At 47.0% G+C, this 19,724-nt stretch overlaps 1 protein-coding gene across 1 annotated transcript in view; it reads left to right on the plus strand.

Moving 5' to 3' along the window:
* The window catches only part of POLN (DNA polymerase nu), a 560,717-nt gene that overhangs the window by 54,697 nt on the left and 486,296 nt on the right, over window positions 1-19,724 (plus strand). The window contains exon 3 of the mRNA XM_082249983.1: window positions 14,585-14,895. Coding sequence (XP_082106109.1) covers window positions 14,585-14,895 — 311 coding nt within the window. The remainder of the gene's footprint in view (window positions 1-14,584; window positions 14,896-19,724) is intronic.

A 19,724-nucleotide genomic window follows, 5' to 3' on the forward strand; every position in this document is an offset into this window, starting at 1 on the left:
ACTATTTAGGTATACGTAGAATATTGTCGTGTATACCCGTCATTAAATTCAGTGGGTGGATGTTTGGGCGGTTAATGATGGGTAATACTACACAATATTCCTGTGCTGATTTCTGATAGGTTCTCTTTTTTTTCGTTAAGCCCACAGGCTGCATGAAAAAAAAAAAAAAAAACCTACACTATATGCCAAACAAGGACCAGCAATGTACTGATACGTTGCTGGACTTTGAGTGGTTATACCAGAATGATGCCTGCAGATTTAGGCATCATCTTGGTATCGTTTTTTACAGCCAGCGGTCGACTTACATGTAAAAGCAATCCTAGCGGATAATTGGCCGCTAGACTGCTTTTACATGCAGTGGGAGGGGACTCCCCCCCCCAACGCCGCCTTCTGCCGCCTTCTGTGGTTTTTCTCGGGCTCTCCTGTCCCACCGGTTAACCCGAGAGTGCAGCCGGTGGTTCAATTATCTGACCATAGAGCTAATTGGAGATGAAAATGGCTCCAATCATCTCTATGGCCTAAGATACCGGAAGCTACGAGCATTTCATGACTTCTGTTTCGCCAGAAATAAACAGGGCCATTGGGAAATTGGGAAAGTATTTTATCACACCAATTTTGGTGTGGTCAGTTGCGTTAAGGTCAGAAGAGAGATCTAGAGTCTAAAAGACCCCAATTTTTTTTAAAAAAGAGCACCTGTCACTACAGATTGCTATCACAGGGGATATTTAAATTCACTGTGATAACAATAAAAATTATTTTAAAAAAAAAATGAAAGGAAAGGTGTCAAAATAACACAAAAAAGCAAAAAAAAAAAAAAAAGCCCCCCCGTGCTTGCGCGCAATGGCGCACGCAAGCGTTGGTCTAGTGTCATATGTAAACCGCAATTGCATGTGAGGTATCGCCGTGAATGCCAGGTCGAGTGCAGTAATTCCTGCAGTAGACCTCCTCTGTAAGTCTAAAGTGGTAACCTGTAAAGACTTTTAAAGGGTTTTAAAAATGTACTAAGTTGTTGCCGCTGCACAGGAGTGCGCAAATTTTTAAAGCATGTCATGTTTGGTATCTATGTACTCGGCATAAGATCATCTTTTAAATTTTACCAAACAAATTGGAATTATATAGTGTATTTGTGCAATAAATGTAAAAAATAAATATTTTTTTCGCAGAAATTGCGTTTGGAAAATCTGTGCACAAATACCGTGTGACAAAAAAATTTGCAACATCCACCATTTTGTTCTATAGGGCCTCTGCTTTAAAGAAATATATAATGTTTGAGGGTTCAAAGTAATTTTCTAGTAAAAAAAAATATTTTTTCATGTAAACAAAAAGTCACAGAAAAGGCTTGGTTTTCAAGTGGTTAGAAGAGTGGGTGATATGTGGCTAAGATTGAGCATAAAATGCCGGGACAGTTCAAACACCCCCCAAATGACCCCTTTTTGAAAAGTAGACACCCAAAGCTATTTGCTGAGAGGCATATTGAGTCCATGGAGTATTTTATATTTTGCCCTAAGTTTCGGGAAGATGACAATTTGGTTTTTTTTTTGTTTTTTTTTACAGAAAGTTGTCACTAAATGATATATTGCTCACGCATGCCATGGGAATATGTGAAATGACACCCCGAAATACATTCTGTTGCTTCTCCTGAGTACAGGGATACCACATGTGTGAGACTTTTTGGGAGCCTAGCTGTGTACGGGACCCCGAAAACCAATCCCCATCTTCAAGTTTTCTAATGGTGTAAATTGCTTATTTTACCTCTGCACTACCTGTCACAGTTTCAGACGCCCTGAAATTTCAAGATAGCACAAAACCCCCCCATATGACCCCATTTTGCAAAGTAGACACTCCAAGCTATTTGCTGAGAGGCATGGTGAGTCCATGGAATATTTTATATTTTGCCACAATTTTTGGGAAAATTATTATTTCTTTTTTTTGTTGTTTTTTTACTCAAAGTTGTCACTAAATGATATATTGCTCACACATGCCATGGGTATATGTGAAATGACACCCCAAAATACATTGTGCTGCTTCTCCTGAGTACAGGGATACCACATGTGTGAAACTTTTTGGGAGCCTAACTGTGTACGCGACCCCGAAAACCAATCCCCATCTTCATGTTTTCTAATGGCGTAAATTGCTGATTTTACCACTGCACTACCTGTCACAGTTTCAGAGGTCCTGAAATTTCAAGATAGCACAAAACCCCCCCAAATGACCCCATTTTGCAAAGTAGACACTCCAAGCTATTAGCTGAGAGGCATGATGAGTCCATGGAATAGTTTATATTTTGCCACCAGTTTCGGGAAAATTACATTTTTTTTTAACACAAAGTTGTCACTAAATGATAAATTGCTCACACATGCCATGGGTATATGTGGAATGACACCCAAAAATACATTCTACTGCTTCCCCTGAGTACAGGGATACCCCATGTGTGAGACTTTTGGGAGCCTAGCTGTGTACAGGACCGCGAAAACCAATCAACACTCTCAGGTTTTCTAATGGCGTAAATTGCGCATGTCACCTCTGCACTACCTGTCACAGTTTCGGAGGACCTAAAATTCCAAGATAGCACAAAACCCCCAAAATGACCCCATTTTGGAAAGTAGACACCCCAAGCTAGACACCCCAAGCATATTCCATGGACTCACCATGCCTCTCAGCAAACAGCTTGGGGTGTCTACTTTCCAAAATGGGGTCATTTGGGGGGTGTTTTGTGGTATCTTGACATTTCAGGGCCTCCGTTATAGGTAGTGAGAAAATGCAATGAAAAATTTACGCCCTTTGAAATTCTGATGGTGGTGATTTGATTTCGGGCACCCGTATACTGCTAGGCTCTGAAAAAGTCTCACATATGTGATATCCCTGTACTCAGGAGAAGCAGCAGAATATATTTTGGGGTGTAATTACACATATACCCATGGCATGTGTGAGCAATATATCATTTCAATGACAACTTTGTGTAAAAATAAATTTTTTTTTTAGTCATTTTTCAAACACCTGTGACAAAAAAATTAAATATTCAATGAGCTCAACATGCCTATCAGGACATTTCTTAGGATGTCTACTTTCCAAAAAGTGGTAGTTTGGGGGGGTTTTGTACTGCCCTGCCATTTTAGCACTTCATGAAATAAGATAGGGCTCTTTCACACGGGCGGTCCGATCAGATCCGCCTGTCAGTTTTTTAGGCAGATCTGATCAGATCCTCCATGCAGCTCTATGGGGCAGCGGGTGTCAGCGGAGGTCGCCTCCGCTGACACCCGCTGCCATCCGCATCCGATCCTGTGCTGAAATCTGGACGGATGGAAACACTATTTTTCCATCCGTTCAGTAATCGGAGCGGAGCGGATCTGATGAGAGCGGACAAGCGGTCCGCTCTCCTCCGATCCCCCATAGAGGGCAGCGGGGGCTGAGACGCCTCCCTCTCCGCTCTGCAAGCTGAGACGGAGCTGTCATCCACCCGGCTCAGCGGGGATCGCGGATCGATCCCCGCTGAGCAACACGGATCCGCCTGCGGAGGCGGACCGTGTGAAAGAAGCCATAGGCAGTCAGAAATTAAAGCTGCGTAAATTTCAGTATTTACACCATAGTTTGTAGACGCTATAACTTTTGCGCAAACCAATAAAAATACGCTCATTGAGATTTTTTTTGTCAAAAACATGTAGCTAAACACATTTTGGCCAAAAAATATGACCTAAATTGAGTATATTGGATATTTTTTAAAAGACAAAGTTGAAAATGTAATTTTTTCGCAAAATTCTCGTTTTTTTATTAATATCGCAAAAAATAAAAAGCGCAGAGGTGATCAAATACCACCAAAAGAAAGCTCTGTTTGTGAGGAAAAAAGGACGTAAATTTTGTTTGGGTACAGCATTGCTTGACCGCGCAATTGTCAGTTAAAGTCACAAAGTGCCAAGTTGAAAAAAGGGGTCTGGTCAGGAAGGGGGTAAAATTTTCCGGGGCTTAAGTGGTTAAAGTGCCCCCACTCTGGATGAAGGATCACAGAGGCACTTTAGGACAGCAGCATTGTTAATCTCGGGGGAGGGGAGTGTTGGATGGACTAGCAGATTTAAATACACTAACAAATTGAAGCCGAACTCCAGTTAACACTTTTAACACTTCATAAGCAATTATAGCAAACCGTTTTCCCTAAACGTCTTTCAGGAGAGCACCTTGAGAGATGGCTCCTCCCACTTGCCAACAGGACTTCAAACAAACTTTAAAAGGATGCTTCTCCCCACAGCCAATCAGTTTTTGTGTTTCCTCTGGCTGAGGAACACCCAGTGGGGAGTCAGGAACTCTTAGGTGCTGTCCTGAGAGACCAGGCTTCCTGCTCAACCATAGAGACACAGCTGCAGGAAGGAGACAAACAGCGTACAGCCGACCTCGCGTGATAACGTTTATTATAAACACATAACACAATACAGTTCAATCGAACTAACATGTCCAATCACAATGACAGGCGCTTCAGCAAGGACCTTCTCCCCCTCTCCCTCTCGGATGACCTCCGGTAGGCCCTGCAACCAACAATCAGCCCAGGACACCGCCACTGCTGGTCCGTCTGTCTCCGGTCTCCCCGCCAGGTGCCTGCGTGCAGGTCAGCTGTGCGCCTGCGCACAGACCCGCTGGCTACTCTGGACTGTGCATGTGCGCCTCAGTCTCGGCCAAGGTAACGCTGGATACCAGACAAGGGTTAGAAGGATCACTTGTGATGCTAGATGGTTGCCAAGACAACATGTTTCGGAGGCAAAACCTCCTTCAGGTCCTACACCTGCTCCTCCCCAGCCTCCTTTTTATACATAACCCCAGCAATCTCAATTATCTTAAAGGGCCAGACCCGGAGGTAATCCATCCCATGTGGTAGGGGGGAAAACAAGGGACTTACAAGCAACCCAATGTAGATTGCCCAATACATTTCCATATGGAGCCAATAGACACTACCATAAGATTAATAGAATGTTAAAACTTTTTTTTTAAAAACTTTTAAAAATTATATAAAATAATAATAAAATAATAATAATAAAATTATATATATATTTATACGAAGGACCATAGCAACAAGCCACAAAAGGATAAAAAAATATATATTTTAAATAAAAATTAATAATAAAAAAAATATATAAAAATATATATTTCTCTTACGTCCTCTGACAGTCGCCGCCCACTCATACAATCTGCAGGCAGAAGATTTTGTTACAATATTCACAAACACTTTGTATAGACACACCTACAGGGGGCTGTCCCTCTGGTCAATACCCCCAGCTAGCTTCATTCCCAATTCAGTTTGCTGCTGCCTAGCTTAGGAGTAGGCTGGCTTTTCCCTGGCTGGGGCTGCGGTCTCAGCTTTTTTCTTTTTATGTTTTCTCTCTAGAAAAGTATTTTTTCTTTTAAAAGATAGCTTTTTATTTGTTCCTGCGCTTAGTTAGTCGGACTTCGGAAGACTACAGCTTTTGCGGAGCTGGAAATCACACTGGTTATTCTAGAGCCTTACGGAATCCCAGCCTGCCATCGAGCGTTAGCAGGTTATTGGTACGCCCAGGCCTCGCAAACGACTATGTTCCTGACCTTAGGGTCGAGCCTGCGAAGTTGCTATCTTCGCCGGGATGTCTCAACTGCGGTACGCCAGCGTGTTGCTAGCGTCCCCTTTGGCTGACGACACCCCCCACTCAGGGTGGGAGGCTTCCTGTCGCAGAGTGGTGCCCACGTTTTCGCTGGACCGGTGAGTACCATGATACCCCTCTGTCTCTGACATGTCTGTCGGGGTGTGTATGTGGGCCCTCTGTTTTTATGGGGATGGCAGTTCGGTATGGGTTCTGTGATGTACCCCTCATGTCTGTAGGTGCGGTCCCTGTGTGTCCCTTCCCTTTCCCTGCGGGGGCACCGTGCCGGTTCCCCTGCTGTATGGGGGGTTGCGGGGGTCTCCTATGTCCCTGAGGTGCTTGTGCAACTATTTGGGGAACAGTACATGGTGTGTGGGGGCCGCTTTTGGCGCAAAACCGTGCGGCCACCATTTTAGGTGTGGGCAGGCTGTTTGGCCTCATAGTGAGGACAGCAGCCATTTTCTACTATGCTTTTGGCACCGATCGGGCGCCAACTTTAGTGTGGGCAAATGTCCTTGTGTGGACAGCAGCCATTTTCCCAGAGCTTTTCCGGTAGACTTGTATTGGCAACCATTTTTATGTGGATCAGGGCTGTTTCTGCCTCTAGGGGCGTGAGGTCACTTCCTCTTTTTTCCCTTCAGATCGTTCAGCAGCGTGGGGCAAGTATAGCACTCTGTGGGGGGCTTTTACTGTATTTCCTGGCCTGCATTCCTGCTAGCATTCATTTTTTGCAGTTTCCTGTAGCACAGGACTTGATCTCCATTTGCAGTGGGGACCGCGGGAATCGCCGATTTAAAGGGACAGCGTCATTTAAATTGAGTTTGCTATTATGGAGTCCCAGGATAGCAATTTTCCCCCCAGATCTGGTGGAGGGTTCAGGTACTCCTGAATCCTCTGCTATAGTCTCACTTACTGCTGCACTTGTGACTTTAGCATCAAAAGTGGATTTATTGATGTCTGACCGGGCTTCTAAGAAAAGGCCTATGCCCTCTCAGTCTTCTGATTCAGAGCCAGATTTGGTTGCCATGGCCAGTGTACCCCCTGAGGGCTCTCAGTCCTCTCAGTCGGATGTGGAAGAGGAGGATTCCTCCTCAGGATCAGCACGGGACCGTTAGCTCTGTTAAGGACACTTTAAATTTGGATGATGAGCCCCACCTGTCGGGTAAGTGGTCTTCCTTTGGAACCTGCAAAGCCCAAAAATCGGGTCAGGTTTTTCCATGTCCCGCAGAGTTTCACGAAACCGTGAATGAACAATGGCGCTGTATAAAACATAATTTTGTGGTGCCAAAGAGATTTCAGTACCGTTATCCCTTTGCGGATCCGGTGGATTCTTGCTGGACTGCAGCTCCTAAGGTGGACCACACTGTGTCCAGATTAAATAAAGCCACTTTAATGCCTGTGGAGGATTCTCTGGTGTTTAAAGACCCGGCGGATAGGCGGGTGGAAACGCTTTCCCGCCACATCTATCTGGTAGCGGGTTCCTTGCTGAAACCCGTGTTCGCTTTGTTAAAGGTCTCTCAGGCTGTTGTGGAGTGGGCCAAGGCAATTAAGCGCACTCTAATTGCTGACTCCGCCTCTCCTGCTGCTCTGGAGATGGTGGATCAAATGGGCCAGGCCGTTCTGTACCTGTGTGACGCGGCCTTAGATGAGGCCCCTTTAGTCGCTCAACTTTCAGCAGTCGCAGTTGCGATTAGTCGCATCGTTTGGTTAAAAAGCTGGACGGCCGACCAGTCTTCCAAGAAGACAGTGTCTGACATCCCTTATGCGGGGACTTGTCTTTTTGGGGACTCTCTGGATCAACTGGTCAAGGGGCTCACTGGGGGCAAGAGCACTCTTTTGCCCCAGGTGTCCAGGGGCAAGTCTTTCCGCGGTAAGCGGGTCCCTCCTTTAAACCTAACCAGGGGTCCTTTCCTGCCTTCAAGGCACAAGACAAAGGTAAGTCCTTCAAGGCCCCTAGGGGCCAGAAGAAGCCTTGGGCGGGCAAGTCAAAAGCCGCCCACACTGGCACACTGGCCCTCGTCCTGAAGGGGTACCCTCACCCGTTTCAGGGGTGGGGGGACGTCTGCGTTGTTTTCCTGAGCCTTGGCTGTCCAAGATTCAGGACAGGTGGGTTCAAGAACTCATTCGTTTAGGTTACAAGATCGAGTTTCGATCTCGCCCCGCAGACAGTTTCTTTCCCTCAAATCTTCATTTAACCCCCGATCGTTTCCGAGATCTCCATCGGGCGGTTCAGGATCTCCTCGCCCAAGGGGTGGTTGTCCCGGTTCCACAGCGGGACAGGTTTCGGGGTTTTTACTCAAATCTGTTCACAGTGCCCAGAAAGGAGGGCAAGGTGCGTCCGCTTTGTGCAGGTTCAGAAGTTCCGAATGGAGTCCCTGCGGTCAGTGGTGGCATCCCTGAGTCCAGGGGATTTCCTGGCTTCCATCGACCTCAAGGATGCGTATCTACACATCCCTTTTTACGAGGGTCATCAGAGGTACCTCCGATTCGCAATAGCGGAGGAGCACTATCAGTTCGTGGCGTTGCCTTTTCGGCCTCGCTTCGGCTCCAAGGGTTTTTACCAAAGTGTTGGCTCCTGTTCTAGCCTTGTTGCGGGTACAGGGGATTGCCATCCTCGGTTACCTGAACGACCTCCTATTAAGGTCGAGCTCCAGTGCCACTCTGTTGCGCGATCTGTCGATCACGGTTCAGACGCTCCAGGAGTTCGGGTGGACCATCTATTTTCAGAAGTCGACTTTGTCCCCTTCTGTTCGCCTCCCTTACCTGGGGATGATTCTGGATTCCGCACAGGCGAAGGTCTTTCTTCCGGAGGACAAGCTCCGGATCCTGCAGGCTGAGGTCAGGTCTCTCAGGGATGAGTTCTCCTCGCTTCTGACCTGCATGCGGTCCCTGGGCTTGATGGTGTCAGCTTTCAAGGCGATGCCATTTGCACAGTTTCACAGGAGATCTCTTCAAGCGGAGATTCTGCTCCGGTGGGACAGACATCCTAAGTCTTTGGACGGGAGGATTGCTTTGAGCCCCCTAGTCAGATCGGATCTCCTGTGGTGGCTCCAGTCTCCGGCTCTGAAGGAAGGCAAGTCCTTTCGTCCCTTGCTATGGACTGTGGTCACCACGGACGCCAGCCTGTCGGACTGGGGTGGAGTTCTGGGCAAGTTGTCTGCCCAGGGCACTTAGTCGGAGGGGGGATCCTCCCTGCCGATAAATGTCTTGGAAATGCAGGCAATCAGGCTCTGTTTGCTCCGTTGGTCGGATCGACTTCGGGGCTGCCCAGTGCATGTCCAGATGGACAACGCAACTGCGGTGGCTTACATCAATCACCAAGGGGGCACCAGGAGTGCCCAGGCGGCCAAGGATATGGCAGAGATTCTGTCCTGGGCCGAGACGCAGGTCCCGGCGATTTCGGCAGTTCACATTCCAGGTGTGGAGAACTGGCAGGCGGACTATCTGAGTCGCCAGACCCTGGACCAAGGGGAATGGTCCCTCCACCCGGAGGTGTTTCAGATGCTGTGTGCGCGGTGGGGATCCCCGGACGGGGATCTGTTCACATCTCGTCTCAACAACAAGGTGGGAAGGTTCGTAGCACGAACGCGTGACCCTCTGGCGGTCGCCTCGGACGCGTTGGTGGTGCCTTGGCATCAGTATCGGCTGAATTATGCCTTTCCCCCGATTCAGTTGTTTTCCAGATTCCTTCGCAGGTTGGACTCGGAATAGAGGTTGGTGATTCTGGTGGCCCCGGACTGGCCGCGCCGGTCTTGGAACGCGGACATCATACAACTGGTCGTCGAGCCTCCCTGGCGGCTCCCGCTAAGAGACGATCTTCTGTCTCAAGCGCCGATCTTCCTTCCTGCTTTACAGTCGCTGGCTTTGACGGCGTGGCTGTTGAAAGCCAGGTCTTGAGAGACAGAGGTCTCTCGTCGGCGGTCATTCCTACCTTGCTCATGGCCAGGAAGGCATTCTCAGGTAAGATTTATTATCGTACCTGGAAGGCTTATTTTGCGTGGTGCGATTTGCAGGGGTTCCATCCATGCTGCTTTTCGGTAGCGAGAGTGTTGGCTTTCCTGCAAACTGGTGTGGAGCAGCGTCTTGCGCTGACCACTATTAAGGGCCAGTTGTCTGCGCTGGCCATTCTCTTTCAGCGCCCCTTGGCGTTGAATTCCTTGATCCGCACCTTCATTCAAGGGGTGCGTCATCTGGCTCCCCCTAGGAGGGCACCCTTGCCTCCTTGGGACCTGAATTTGGTTCTGTCCGTTTTGCAACGTCCTCCATTTGAGAACATCCGGGAGATTCCTCTGCCTGTGCTGTCACGGAAAGTTGCCTTTCTGGTGGCGATCACATCTGCTCGCAGAGTGTCGGAGTTGGCGGCCCTGTCTTTCCGTTCCCCCTATCTGGTTGTTCATAGGGATAAAGTGGTTAGCGACCTCATCAGTCCTTTCTTCCGAAGGTGGTTTCAGACTTCCAACTCAACGCGGACATTGTCTTACCTTCGCTGTGTGCGAAGCCTAAGCATCCTAAGGAGTTTGCCTTGCATTCCTTGGATGTGGTCCGGGCGATCAGGGTTTACCTGTCATCTACTGAATCCTTCAGGGGAGACAGGGTAGTTTTGGCCTGTCTCCTCCTGTTGGGAATTTTCCCTTTTTGGTTTGTTTTCCTGGGGTTTCGCTCCTGTTGAGCTTTCTTGTTGTCCAGTGTTTACCTTTCTGGTTCAGAAAAGGTTCTTTTCTCTGGCCTGGGTGCTTCGTTGCCTTTCTTGACGGTTACGTTTTTCCACCCCTCACATCTACTCTGCTTTGGGACGTCCCAGACGTGCAGATTGTATGAGTGGGCGGCGACTGTCAGAGGACGTAAGAGAAAATAGAATTTTTGTAAGAACTTACCATAAAATTATTTTCTCTGAGTCCTCTGACTGTCGCCGCCCCCCACCCCTCTTTGGGGTTCATAGATTTCTATACTGCTTGCTACCAAACTGAATTTTGAATGAAGCTAGCTGGGGGTATTGACCAGAGGGACAGCCCCCTGTAAGTGTGTCTATACAAAGTTTTTGTGAATATTCTACTAAAATCTTCTGCCTAGCTTAATCCTGTGGAAAAGGCCAGACGTGCAGATTGTATGAGTTGGTGGCGACTGTCAGAGGACTCAGAGAAAATAATTTTGCGGTAAGTTCTTACAAAAATTCTATTATATACAGCTGCAAGAAAAAGTATGTGAACCCTTTGGAATGATATGGATTTCTGCACAAATTGGTCATGAAATGTGATCTGATCATCATCTAAGTCACAACAATCGACAATCAGTCTGCTTAAACTAATAACCCACAAAGATTGAAATGTTGCATGTTTTTATTGAACACACCATGTAAACATTCACAGTGCAGGTGGAAAAAGTATGTGAACCCTTGGATTTAATAACTGGTTGAACCTCCTTTGTCAGCAATAACTTCAACCAAACGTTTCCTGTAGTTGCAGATCAGACGTGAACAACGGTCAGGAGTAGTTCTTGACCATTCCTCTTTACAGAACTGTTTCAGTTCAGCAATATTCTTGAGATGTCTGGTGTGAATCGCTTTCTTGAGGTCATGCCACAGCATCTCAATCGGGTTGAGGTCAGGACTCTGACTGGGCCACTTCAGAAGGCGTATTTTTTTCTGTTTAAACCATTCTGTTGTTGATTTACTTCTATGCTTTGGGTCATTGTCCTGTTGCAACACCTATCTTCTGTTGAGCTTCAGCTGGTAGACAGATGGTTTCCTGCAAAATGTCTGCAAAATGTCTTGATAAACTTGGGAATTCATTTTTCCTTCGATGATAGCAATCCGTCCAGGCCCTGACGCAGCAAAGCAGCCCCAAACCATGATGCCCTCACCACCATACTTCACAGTTGGGATGGGGTTTTGATGTTGGTGTGCTGTGCCTCTTTTTTGCCACACATAGTGATGTGTGTTTCTTCCAAAAAACTCAACTTTGGTTTCATCTGTTCACAGAATATTTTGCCAGTACTGCTGTGGAACATCCAGGTGCTCTTGTGCAAACTGTAAACGTGCAGCAATGTTTTGTTTGGACAGCAGTGGCTTCCTCTGTGGTATCCTCCCATGAAATCCATTCTTGTTCAGTGTTTTACGTATTGTAGATTCGCTAACAGGGATGTTGGCATTTGCCAGTGACTTTTGTAAGTCTTTAGCTGACACTCTAGGATTCTTCTTCACCTCATTGAGCAGTCTGCGCTGTGCTCTTGCAGTCATCTTTACAGAACGGCCACTCCTAGGGAGAGTAGCAGCAGTGCTGAAATTTCTCCATTTATAGCCAATTTGTATTACCGTGGACTGATGAACAGCAAGGCTTTTGGAGATACTTTTATAACCCTTTCCAGCTTTATGCAAGTCAACAATTCTTAATCTGTCTTCTGAGAGCTCTTTTGTGAGAGGCATCATTCACATCAGGCAATGCTTCTTGTGAAAAGCAAACCCAGAACTGGTGTGTGTTTTTTATAGAACAGGGCAGCTGTAACCAACACCTCCAATCTCCTCTCATTAATTGGACTCCAGTTGGCTGACATCTCACTCCAATTAGCTCTAGGAGATGTCATTAGTCTAGGGGTTCACATACTGTTGTGTGTTCAATAAAAACATGGCAACATTTCATTCTTTGTGTGTTATTAGTTTAAGCAGACTGTGATTGTCTATTGTTATGACTTAGATGATGATCAGATCACATTTTATGACCAATTTGTGCAGAAATCCATATCATTCCAAAGGGTTCACATACTTTTTCTTGCAGCTGTGTATATATATATATATATATATATATATATATATATATATATATATTAAAAGGGGATTTGTAATGCTCCGCCATACCTACCTTTTTCATTGGAGAGTCTGTTCCTCCCATACCTCGCGACCTGGTGCATTGGCTGGGCTCCCTCTCCCTCTTCGGTGCTCAGGGAAAGCCTGTACTGCTCAGGTAAGTGCAGCCCCTTTGGACGGCGGCAGACATCGGCGGTGGACTTCTTTCTTTTCTTCCTAGTCCTGCCCCCCTGTCTGTCTAAAGAGCGCTGCCATCTTTTCAGTTGTAAGACGGTCGGAAGTGAGGTATCCGGCGAGGGGCGGCGCTCATGGAGCAGGTGCGCAGCGTCAATTCCGCCGGAAGCGCAGGGGGAGAGGGGAGGAACAGAGCTTGTGCTTATTTCGGGTTCCAGTATGGCGCAGCTTTGCTATTGGAGTCTGGAACCGACATCCCTAGCCATCTGTGAACGCTGCAACACTGCTATTGACGTGGTCGTTGCAGCAAGTGGGACAGGCAAAGGCACCAGCAAGGCCCAGGTAAGGGGTGAATTGTGCATCTTGCCCTGATTACTGTGAGGTCTCTCTCGGTCTCTCTTTTTTTTCCCCCCTGGTGGTCTGTCTGGGCACATGGCGTTTTATGTATGCTTCCTGTGCACCTGGGTGACCCTAATGGGTTATAGGTTGATTCACTGGGAGGGTTTGTCTGTGTTTTTTTCTCGTTATGGCAGGCTAAGAGTTCTGACCTGATGGTTAAAAAGAAATGCCCTTCATGCAAAGCAAAGCTACCTGAAGGTTGGAAGAAAACACTATGTAAGACAAGCATTGACTCCCTGGTTAAAGAGGAAGCTTCTACGGCATGCAGCGATTTAATCACATCGGTTAGAAAGAAGCTTGATGCTACCATACAATCCTTTCGCTCTTCACAAACAACGTTTTTCAGGCGAACCTGATCGGATGCTCCATGTATCCCTATGGGGCAGCGGATGTCAGCGGAGACATCTCCGCGTCAAATCCGGACAAATTGAAACCCTATTTTCCATCCATCCAGCGGATCGGATCGGACAGGCGGTTCGTTCTCATCCGATTCCCCCATAGAGGAAAGCAGGGATCTGACTGCTCCGTCTCCGCACACAGACCAAACAAGAGATCCTTGATTCTTTTTCCACTCTGTCAGCGGCTTTAGCCTACATTGCGAATGCATCAGCAGAATCCATAAGGATGACAGCAAGGTCTGCAGCTCTAGCTAACTCAGCCAGAAGAGCTCTGTGGTTGAAGACTTGGCCTGGTGATGCGGCATCCAAAAGCAAGCTTTGTGGTATTCCGTTAATGAGGGATCTACTGTTCGGTCCTGATTTAGACTCAGTTTTAGACAGGACAGCCAACAAAAGAGATCATTCCCTGTTAAAAAGAGAAAACGGCCAGCTAAACGTCTTTTTCAACCTCAAAGGAGCAAGATAGCAAGCCCCCAGGGAAAAGGAAGAATTGGTCAGTGCAAAGGTCTAGGGGGAAAAGGAAGCGTCCTTTTGCATCCTCCTACGTCAGCCAGCAAGTCACAATGATGATTTGTTGCCTGTGGGAGGAAGACTGCAAAACTTCCTCCCCCACCGGGTAGCTATGACATAAAATCAATATATTCTAGCCATACTGTCCCAGGATAACCAAATATAATTTTTGGATGCTCCTCCAGAAAGCTATTTTGTCGCAAACCTTCCAAAAGACACAACAAAAGCCCTGGCTATCAAAGACCTATTAAAGGACTTGATGCGACGGGGTTGTGAGTCAAGTATCACCAGAAGAAAGACATCAGGGATTCTATTCCCATATCTTTCTGGTAAGGAAGTCATCCAGGAGTTTTGTCTCATTCTCACCTAAAACCGTTGAACAGGTCAGTCCTGTACAAAATATTTTGTATGGATTCAATCTTCACTGTCAGGAATCTGTTGACCAAAGGATGCTTCATAGTATCGATCGATTTAAGAGATGCTGATCTACATATTCCCATAGCCCCTCAGTCAGAAAAGTTCCTGAGGTTCGCTGTGGCTATGGGGATGGAAGTCCTGCATCTGCAATTCAAAGCCTTCCCTTTCGGCCTTTCATCTGCACCTCAAATATATATGAAGGTAATGGCAGAAAGCCTTGCTCCTCTCCATCTTCAAGGAGTCTAAGTAATCCCATATCTGGACGACCTCCTTTTCTTTGCTCCTTCCAGGGAAAGATTGCAAGAAGACCTAGGCAAAGCCCGCAGTCACTTGGAAACCCTGGGTTGGATTGTGAACCTTCAAGTCAAGCTTTGCTCAGCTAGCACAGTTTCTGGGTTATCAGATAAATTCAATAGAACAAAGACTCTTCTTTCCAGAACAGAAGAAGAACAAAATCCAGGATGTAGTAGCTATACTACAGGCAAATCAGGAGATGTCGGTCACAAGGGTTATGTCAGCCCTAGGAACCCTAACCTCAACTATGTCAGCCATTTAATGGGCAAGGCTCCATTTCAGGCCACTCCAAAGTTTCCTGCTGAAGGTTTGGGATCACAGCCCAAAAACCCTAGAAGCAAAAGTAAAGATCCCCACCAGAGTAAAAATGACCCTCTGGTGGTGGAGAAACCAATCAGCTTTGTCAAAGGGCTTACTATGGACCTCTCTGATTGAAAGAAGAGTGACAACAGATGCTAGCATGTGAGGGCGGGGGGCCCACTGAATCTGGCACAAGGAGTTTGGTCCCAAGACGAGGCAATGAAGTCCTTAAACTGGAGAGAGTTAAAAGCAGTCTCTCTGGCTTTGGTTGCCTTCCAAACCTCCAGGGGTCCCATGTTCAGATTTTATCAAACCACGCCATTACTGTGGCTTATTTAAACAAACAGGGGGGCACGAGAAGCAGGACCCTTCAGTTGCTGTCAACTGAAATCTTGGAGTGGGCGGAAATTCACTTTCCTTATCAGCGGTCCATCTCAAAGGCACATTAAACGAGGTGGCAGATTTTTTAGCAGATGGAAGATTCAGAAATCAGATTGTAGCCTGAATCCAGAAATCTTTGCAATAATCAACAGGACTTGGGGGCATCAACAAGTGGACTTGTTTGCGTCAAGAGAATGCACAGCTCCCTCAATTCTTTTCTCTCCACCGAGACGACAATTCCCTGGGAATAGATGCCTTAGCACATCCTTGGAACTTTTTTCTGGGTTACGCTTTCCCCCCTTTCCAGCTCATTCCGCTTGTGTTACGGAAAATACAGAAAGAGAGCATCGGCGATTCAGATTGCCCCATTCTGGCCAAAGAGAGTTTGGTTCTCAACCATTCTACAGATGGCAGTCAAACCATTTTGGCAGCTTCCTCTCCAATAGGATTTGCTGCTTTAAGGCCCAGTATGTCACCCGAATGTAGCCAGGCTAAACCTCACCGCCTGGTGTCTGAGGAGCAGCTGTTGAGAAATAAAGGAATCTCAGAACATACAGTGAACACTTTGCTTTCTAGTAGGAAGAAAGTAACTAGGGCTATTTATGCTAAGGTTTGGAAAACCTACAATACTTGGTGTCATTCAGCAAATCGAACCTTGGAAGATATTGTATCAGTGTTGGAATTCCTGCAGAATGGTGCAGAGAAGGGTCTGGCAGTTAGTACTTACTCGTTCCAGACCAGCACCTGCAAAATTTTTCCCTAATTGGGATTTGTCAGTGGTTCTACAGGCCTTCACAAAGGAGCCTTTTGAACCTTTAGAATCTATTTCTTTGAGGAATCTCTCTTTGAGGACGGTATTTGTAATTGCAATTACATCAGCAAGAAGAATTAGTGAATGAGCCTTTCTTGTCCATCTACCCTGATAGAATTATTCTCAAAACGAATCCTGTTTTTTTGCCAAAGCTGGCATCAGTTCAAAACCGGTCTCAGGATATTATCCTGCCGACATTTTGTCCTAAGCCATCAGGGGCTAAGGAAAGACTTTTTCACAATCTAGATGTGAGAAGAATCCTTTTACACTACCTGGAGGTAACAAGGAACTTTAGGTCTTTGGACTCTGTTTGTTCTTTTTTCAGGCAACAAAAAGGGCCACCAGGCATTGAAAGGGTCAGTTGCTAGGTGGCTTAGGCCAGCTATTTTGGAGGCTTACTACCAGATGGAATTATCTCCCCCACTGGGGATTCAAGAACACTCTACTAGAGCTCTTGCCACTACATAGGCAGATAAAGCTGGTCCCACCCCAGGTCATATTTTTAAGGCGGCTACGTGGTCAAGCTATCTAACGTTTGTACGTCATTACAGACTGGACGTTCTGTCAGCAGGGGACCAGGCTTTTGGCAGAAAGGTCCTTCACGCTGTTGTCCCTCCCTAATTAATAAGTCTTGTTTATCCTCTGAAGGTGCTGTCCTGAAAGGCTTTTAGGGAAAATTCAAGTTAGACTTACCGGTAACTTGTTTTCCAAGAGTCTTTCAGGACAGCAGCAACCCACCCTTTCTGTTTTGCTGTTATTAACCATATTGTGATTATGTGTTCCAGCATGGACTGGAGGTACTCTACTACAACTGATGAGCTGTGGGGAAAAGCATCCTTTTAAAGTTTGGTAGAAGTGGCATTTCCTGTTGGAGCCATCTCTCAAGGTGGTGTCCTGAAAGACTCTTGGAAAACAAGTTACCGGTAAGTCTAACTTGATTTTTTTTTTTTTTTTTTATACTTTTGGGATAAAGATATTACATCAGTAAATAAAAGCTGATCATTATAAGAACCCCTGTCAGTGGCAAACAACTGCTACATCTGCAAAAAAGCTTGTTCTTTTGAAAAATAATAGACTTGAAGGCAGAATTACCAGGTGGCAAAAAGGGAAAGAAAGCCAGAGAAAAAGAAAACAAATACAGCCACCACATCTAAGAATTGTTAAGCTGCAATATAATGTATTTTTTGTTGAAAAGGTATACTATTATTTTGCATAATATCTACAAAAAACAAATACTTAATCAGGGTACATTCTACCCTGTACTGCTACGCGGCGCAAAAATACACTACATAACAATACATTTCCAATCATACAAATGAAAGATTGACCGATTATCGGCAACACCGATATATCGGGGGCCGAAATGCACTTTTCCTGATATATCGGAATTAGCCTTTTGATTTGCCGATATTGCCAATATTTTCGTGTCGTCATCCCGTATGTTGCGCGCACACGTTATGCCTTCTAACACCGCCTCCCACGCCTGCGTGGCCCGTACGTGACGCCATTTCACCGTGCGCGCTGCACTTAAGACCGCCTCCCACGCCTCACGTTACAGCCAGCTGCAGTCCGGTCTGGTCACGCTGCCAGCCACCCATCCACCCACAGGTCCTGGCCTCAGCCACCCACCACAACAGGGTGCCAGCCCAGCGAGCAAGCAATCAGCCACCCAGATGACACCAAGCCAGCCATCCGCCACCGTGACCAGTGTTCCAGCAAGTCAGCTACCCGCCACAACAGGCCAGAGGGAGTGAGTGACACCAAGCCAGCCACCCACACAACAGGATGACCCCAAGCCAGCCCCCCCCCCCCCCACCACAGTGTTCCTGCAAGCCAGCCAGCCGCCACAGTGTTCCTGCAAGCCAGCCACCTACCACAGTGTTCCAGCAAGCCAGCCACCCATAATAGGGTGACACCAGGCAAGCCAACCAGGCACCACAGACTGTTCCTGAAAGCCAGCTACCCATAACAGGGTGAAACCAAGCCAGCAAGCCACCACAGTGTTCCTGCGAACCAGCCACCCATAACAGGGTGACACCAATCCAGCCAGTCACCACAGTGTTCCTGCAAGCCAGCCACCCATAACAGGGTGACACGAAGCCAGCCACCCACCACAGTGTTCCTGAAAGCCAGCCACCCATAACAGGGTGACATCAAGCCAGCCACCCACCAGTGTTTCTGCAAGCCAGCCACCCATAACAGGGTGACACCAAGCTAGCCAACCAGGCACCACAGACTGTTCCTTAAAGCCAGCCTTCCATAACCAGGTGACACCTAGCTAGCCAGCCAACCCAGTGTTCCTGCAAGCCAGCCACCCATAACAGGGTGACACCAAGAAAGCCAGCCACCACAGTGTTCCTGCAAGCCAGCCACCCATAACAGGGTGACACCAAGCCAGCCACCCACCACAGTGTTCCTGCAAGCCAGCCACCCATAACAGGGTGACACCAAGCAAGCCAGCCACCACAGTGTTCCTGCAAGCCAGCCACCCATAACAGGGTGACTCTAATCCAGCCAGCCACCATAGTGTTCCTGCAAGCCAGCCACCCATAACAGAGTGACCCCAAGCCAGCCAGCCAGTGCCACCACAGTGTTCCTGCAAGCCAGCCACCCAGAACAGGGTGACGCCAGCCACCACAGTGTTCTGGCAAGCAAGCCACCCACAACAGGGTGACACCAAGCCAGCCACACTGCCAGGTGTCAGCCACCAACCCACAACAGGGTGCCAGTGCCAGCATCAGCAGCAACTTCAGCTTCAGCAAGCCAAATCTTTTTTGTGTCTTTCAAGTTGAAATGGAGATGGATGAGGAGAGAGAGACTAAAAGTGTGGTTTTGGACTATTTCTCGTCTCAACCATCTCCAGGAAAAGCAGCAGTGTGCAACACATGTACAAACAACATAAGCATGGAATCAGTAACTGCAAAAAACAAAAATGTCAAATTTTTGCCCATCTGTCCAATGTCAAATTTGGGCCCATCTAAGAGTTCATCACATTGAATTGTATCATGCAGCACAGAAAAAACAAAATGAATATCAATGTGATTTTGATTCACTACCTCCTCCACTATCCCAGGCAACAATAACAGATATGTTTGTGAAAAAAACAGATGTCACTGTTTAGATTCAGATGGAAGATCCCAACTGCTGGACAGAATAATCACAGAGATGATTGTCACTGATAACCAGCCATTTACAATTGTGTCTGACTCAGGATTTAGGCGGTCGATGTCCATGCTTGAGCCAAGCTACACACTGAAGAGTGAGAAGTATTATCGAACCGAAATGCTGGCAAAGCTACACCAAAAGGTAGTTGACAAAGTAAAGGCTATGCTGCAACCAGAGAATGCTGGCAACTCCCTCTCATTCACGACGGACTGCTGGTCACAAACGGAGTCCGAGTCACTACTCATTCTTACATGCCACTTCATTGACAGCAGATGGACCAAAAGGCAATTGGTGTTGAATACAAAAGTGATGCAAAGATCCCACACAGCTAAATACAGTAGAGAAATGTTTCTAGGCATGCTTGAAGAATGGGGAATCGACAAAGACCGAGTGATGCTTGCGCAACTTCTGAGACAGTGGAGCAAACATGCCTAAAGGAATGCTTGCTGATATGTCAGACCTCTGTGTTATCATGGCAC

The sequence above is a fragment of the Pelophylax lessonae genome (assembly GCF_965119305.1).
Source record: "Pelophylax lessonae genome assembly, chromosome: 1".
Taxonomy (NCBI): domain Eukaryota; kingdom Metazoa; phylum Chordata; class Amphibia; order Anura; family Ranidae; genus Pelophylax; species Pelophylax lessonae.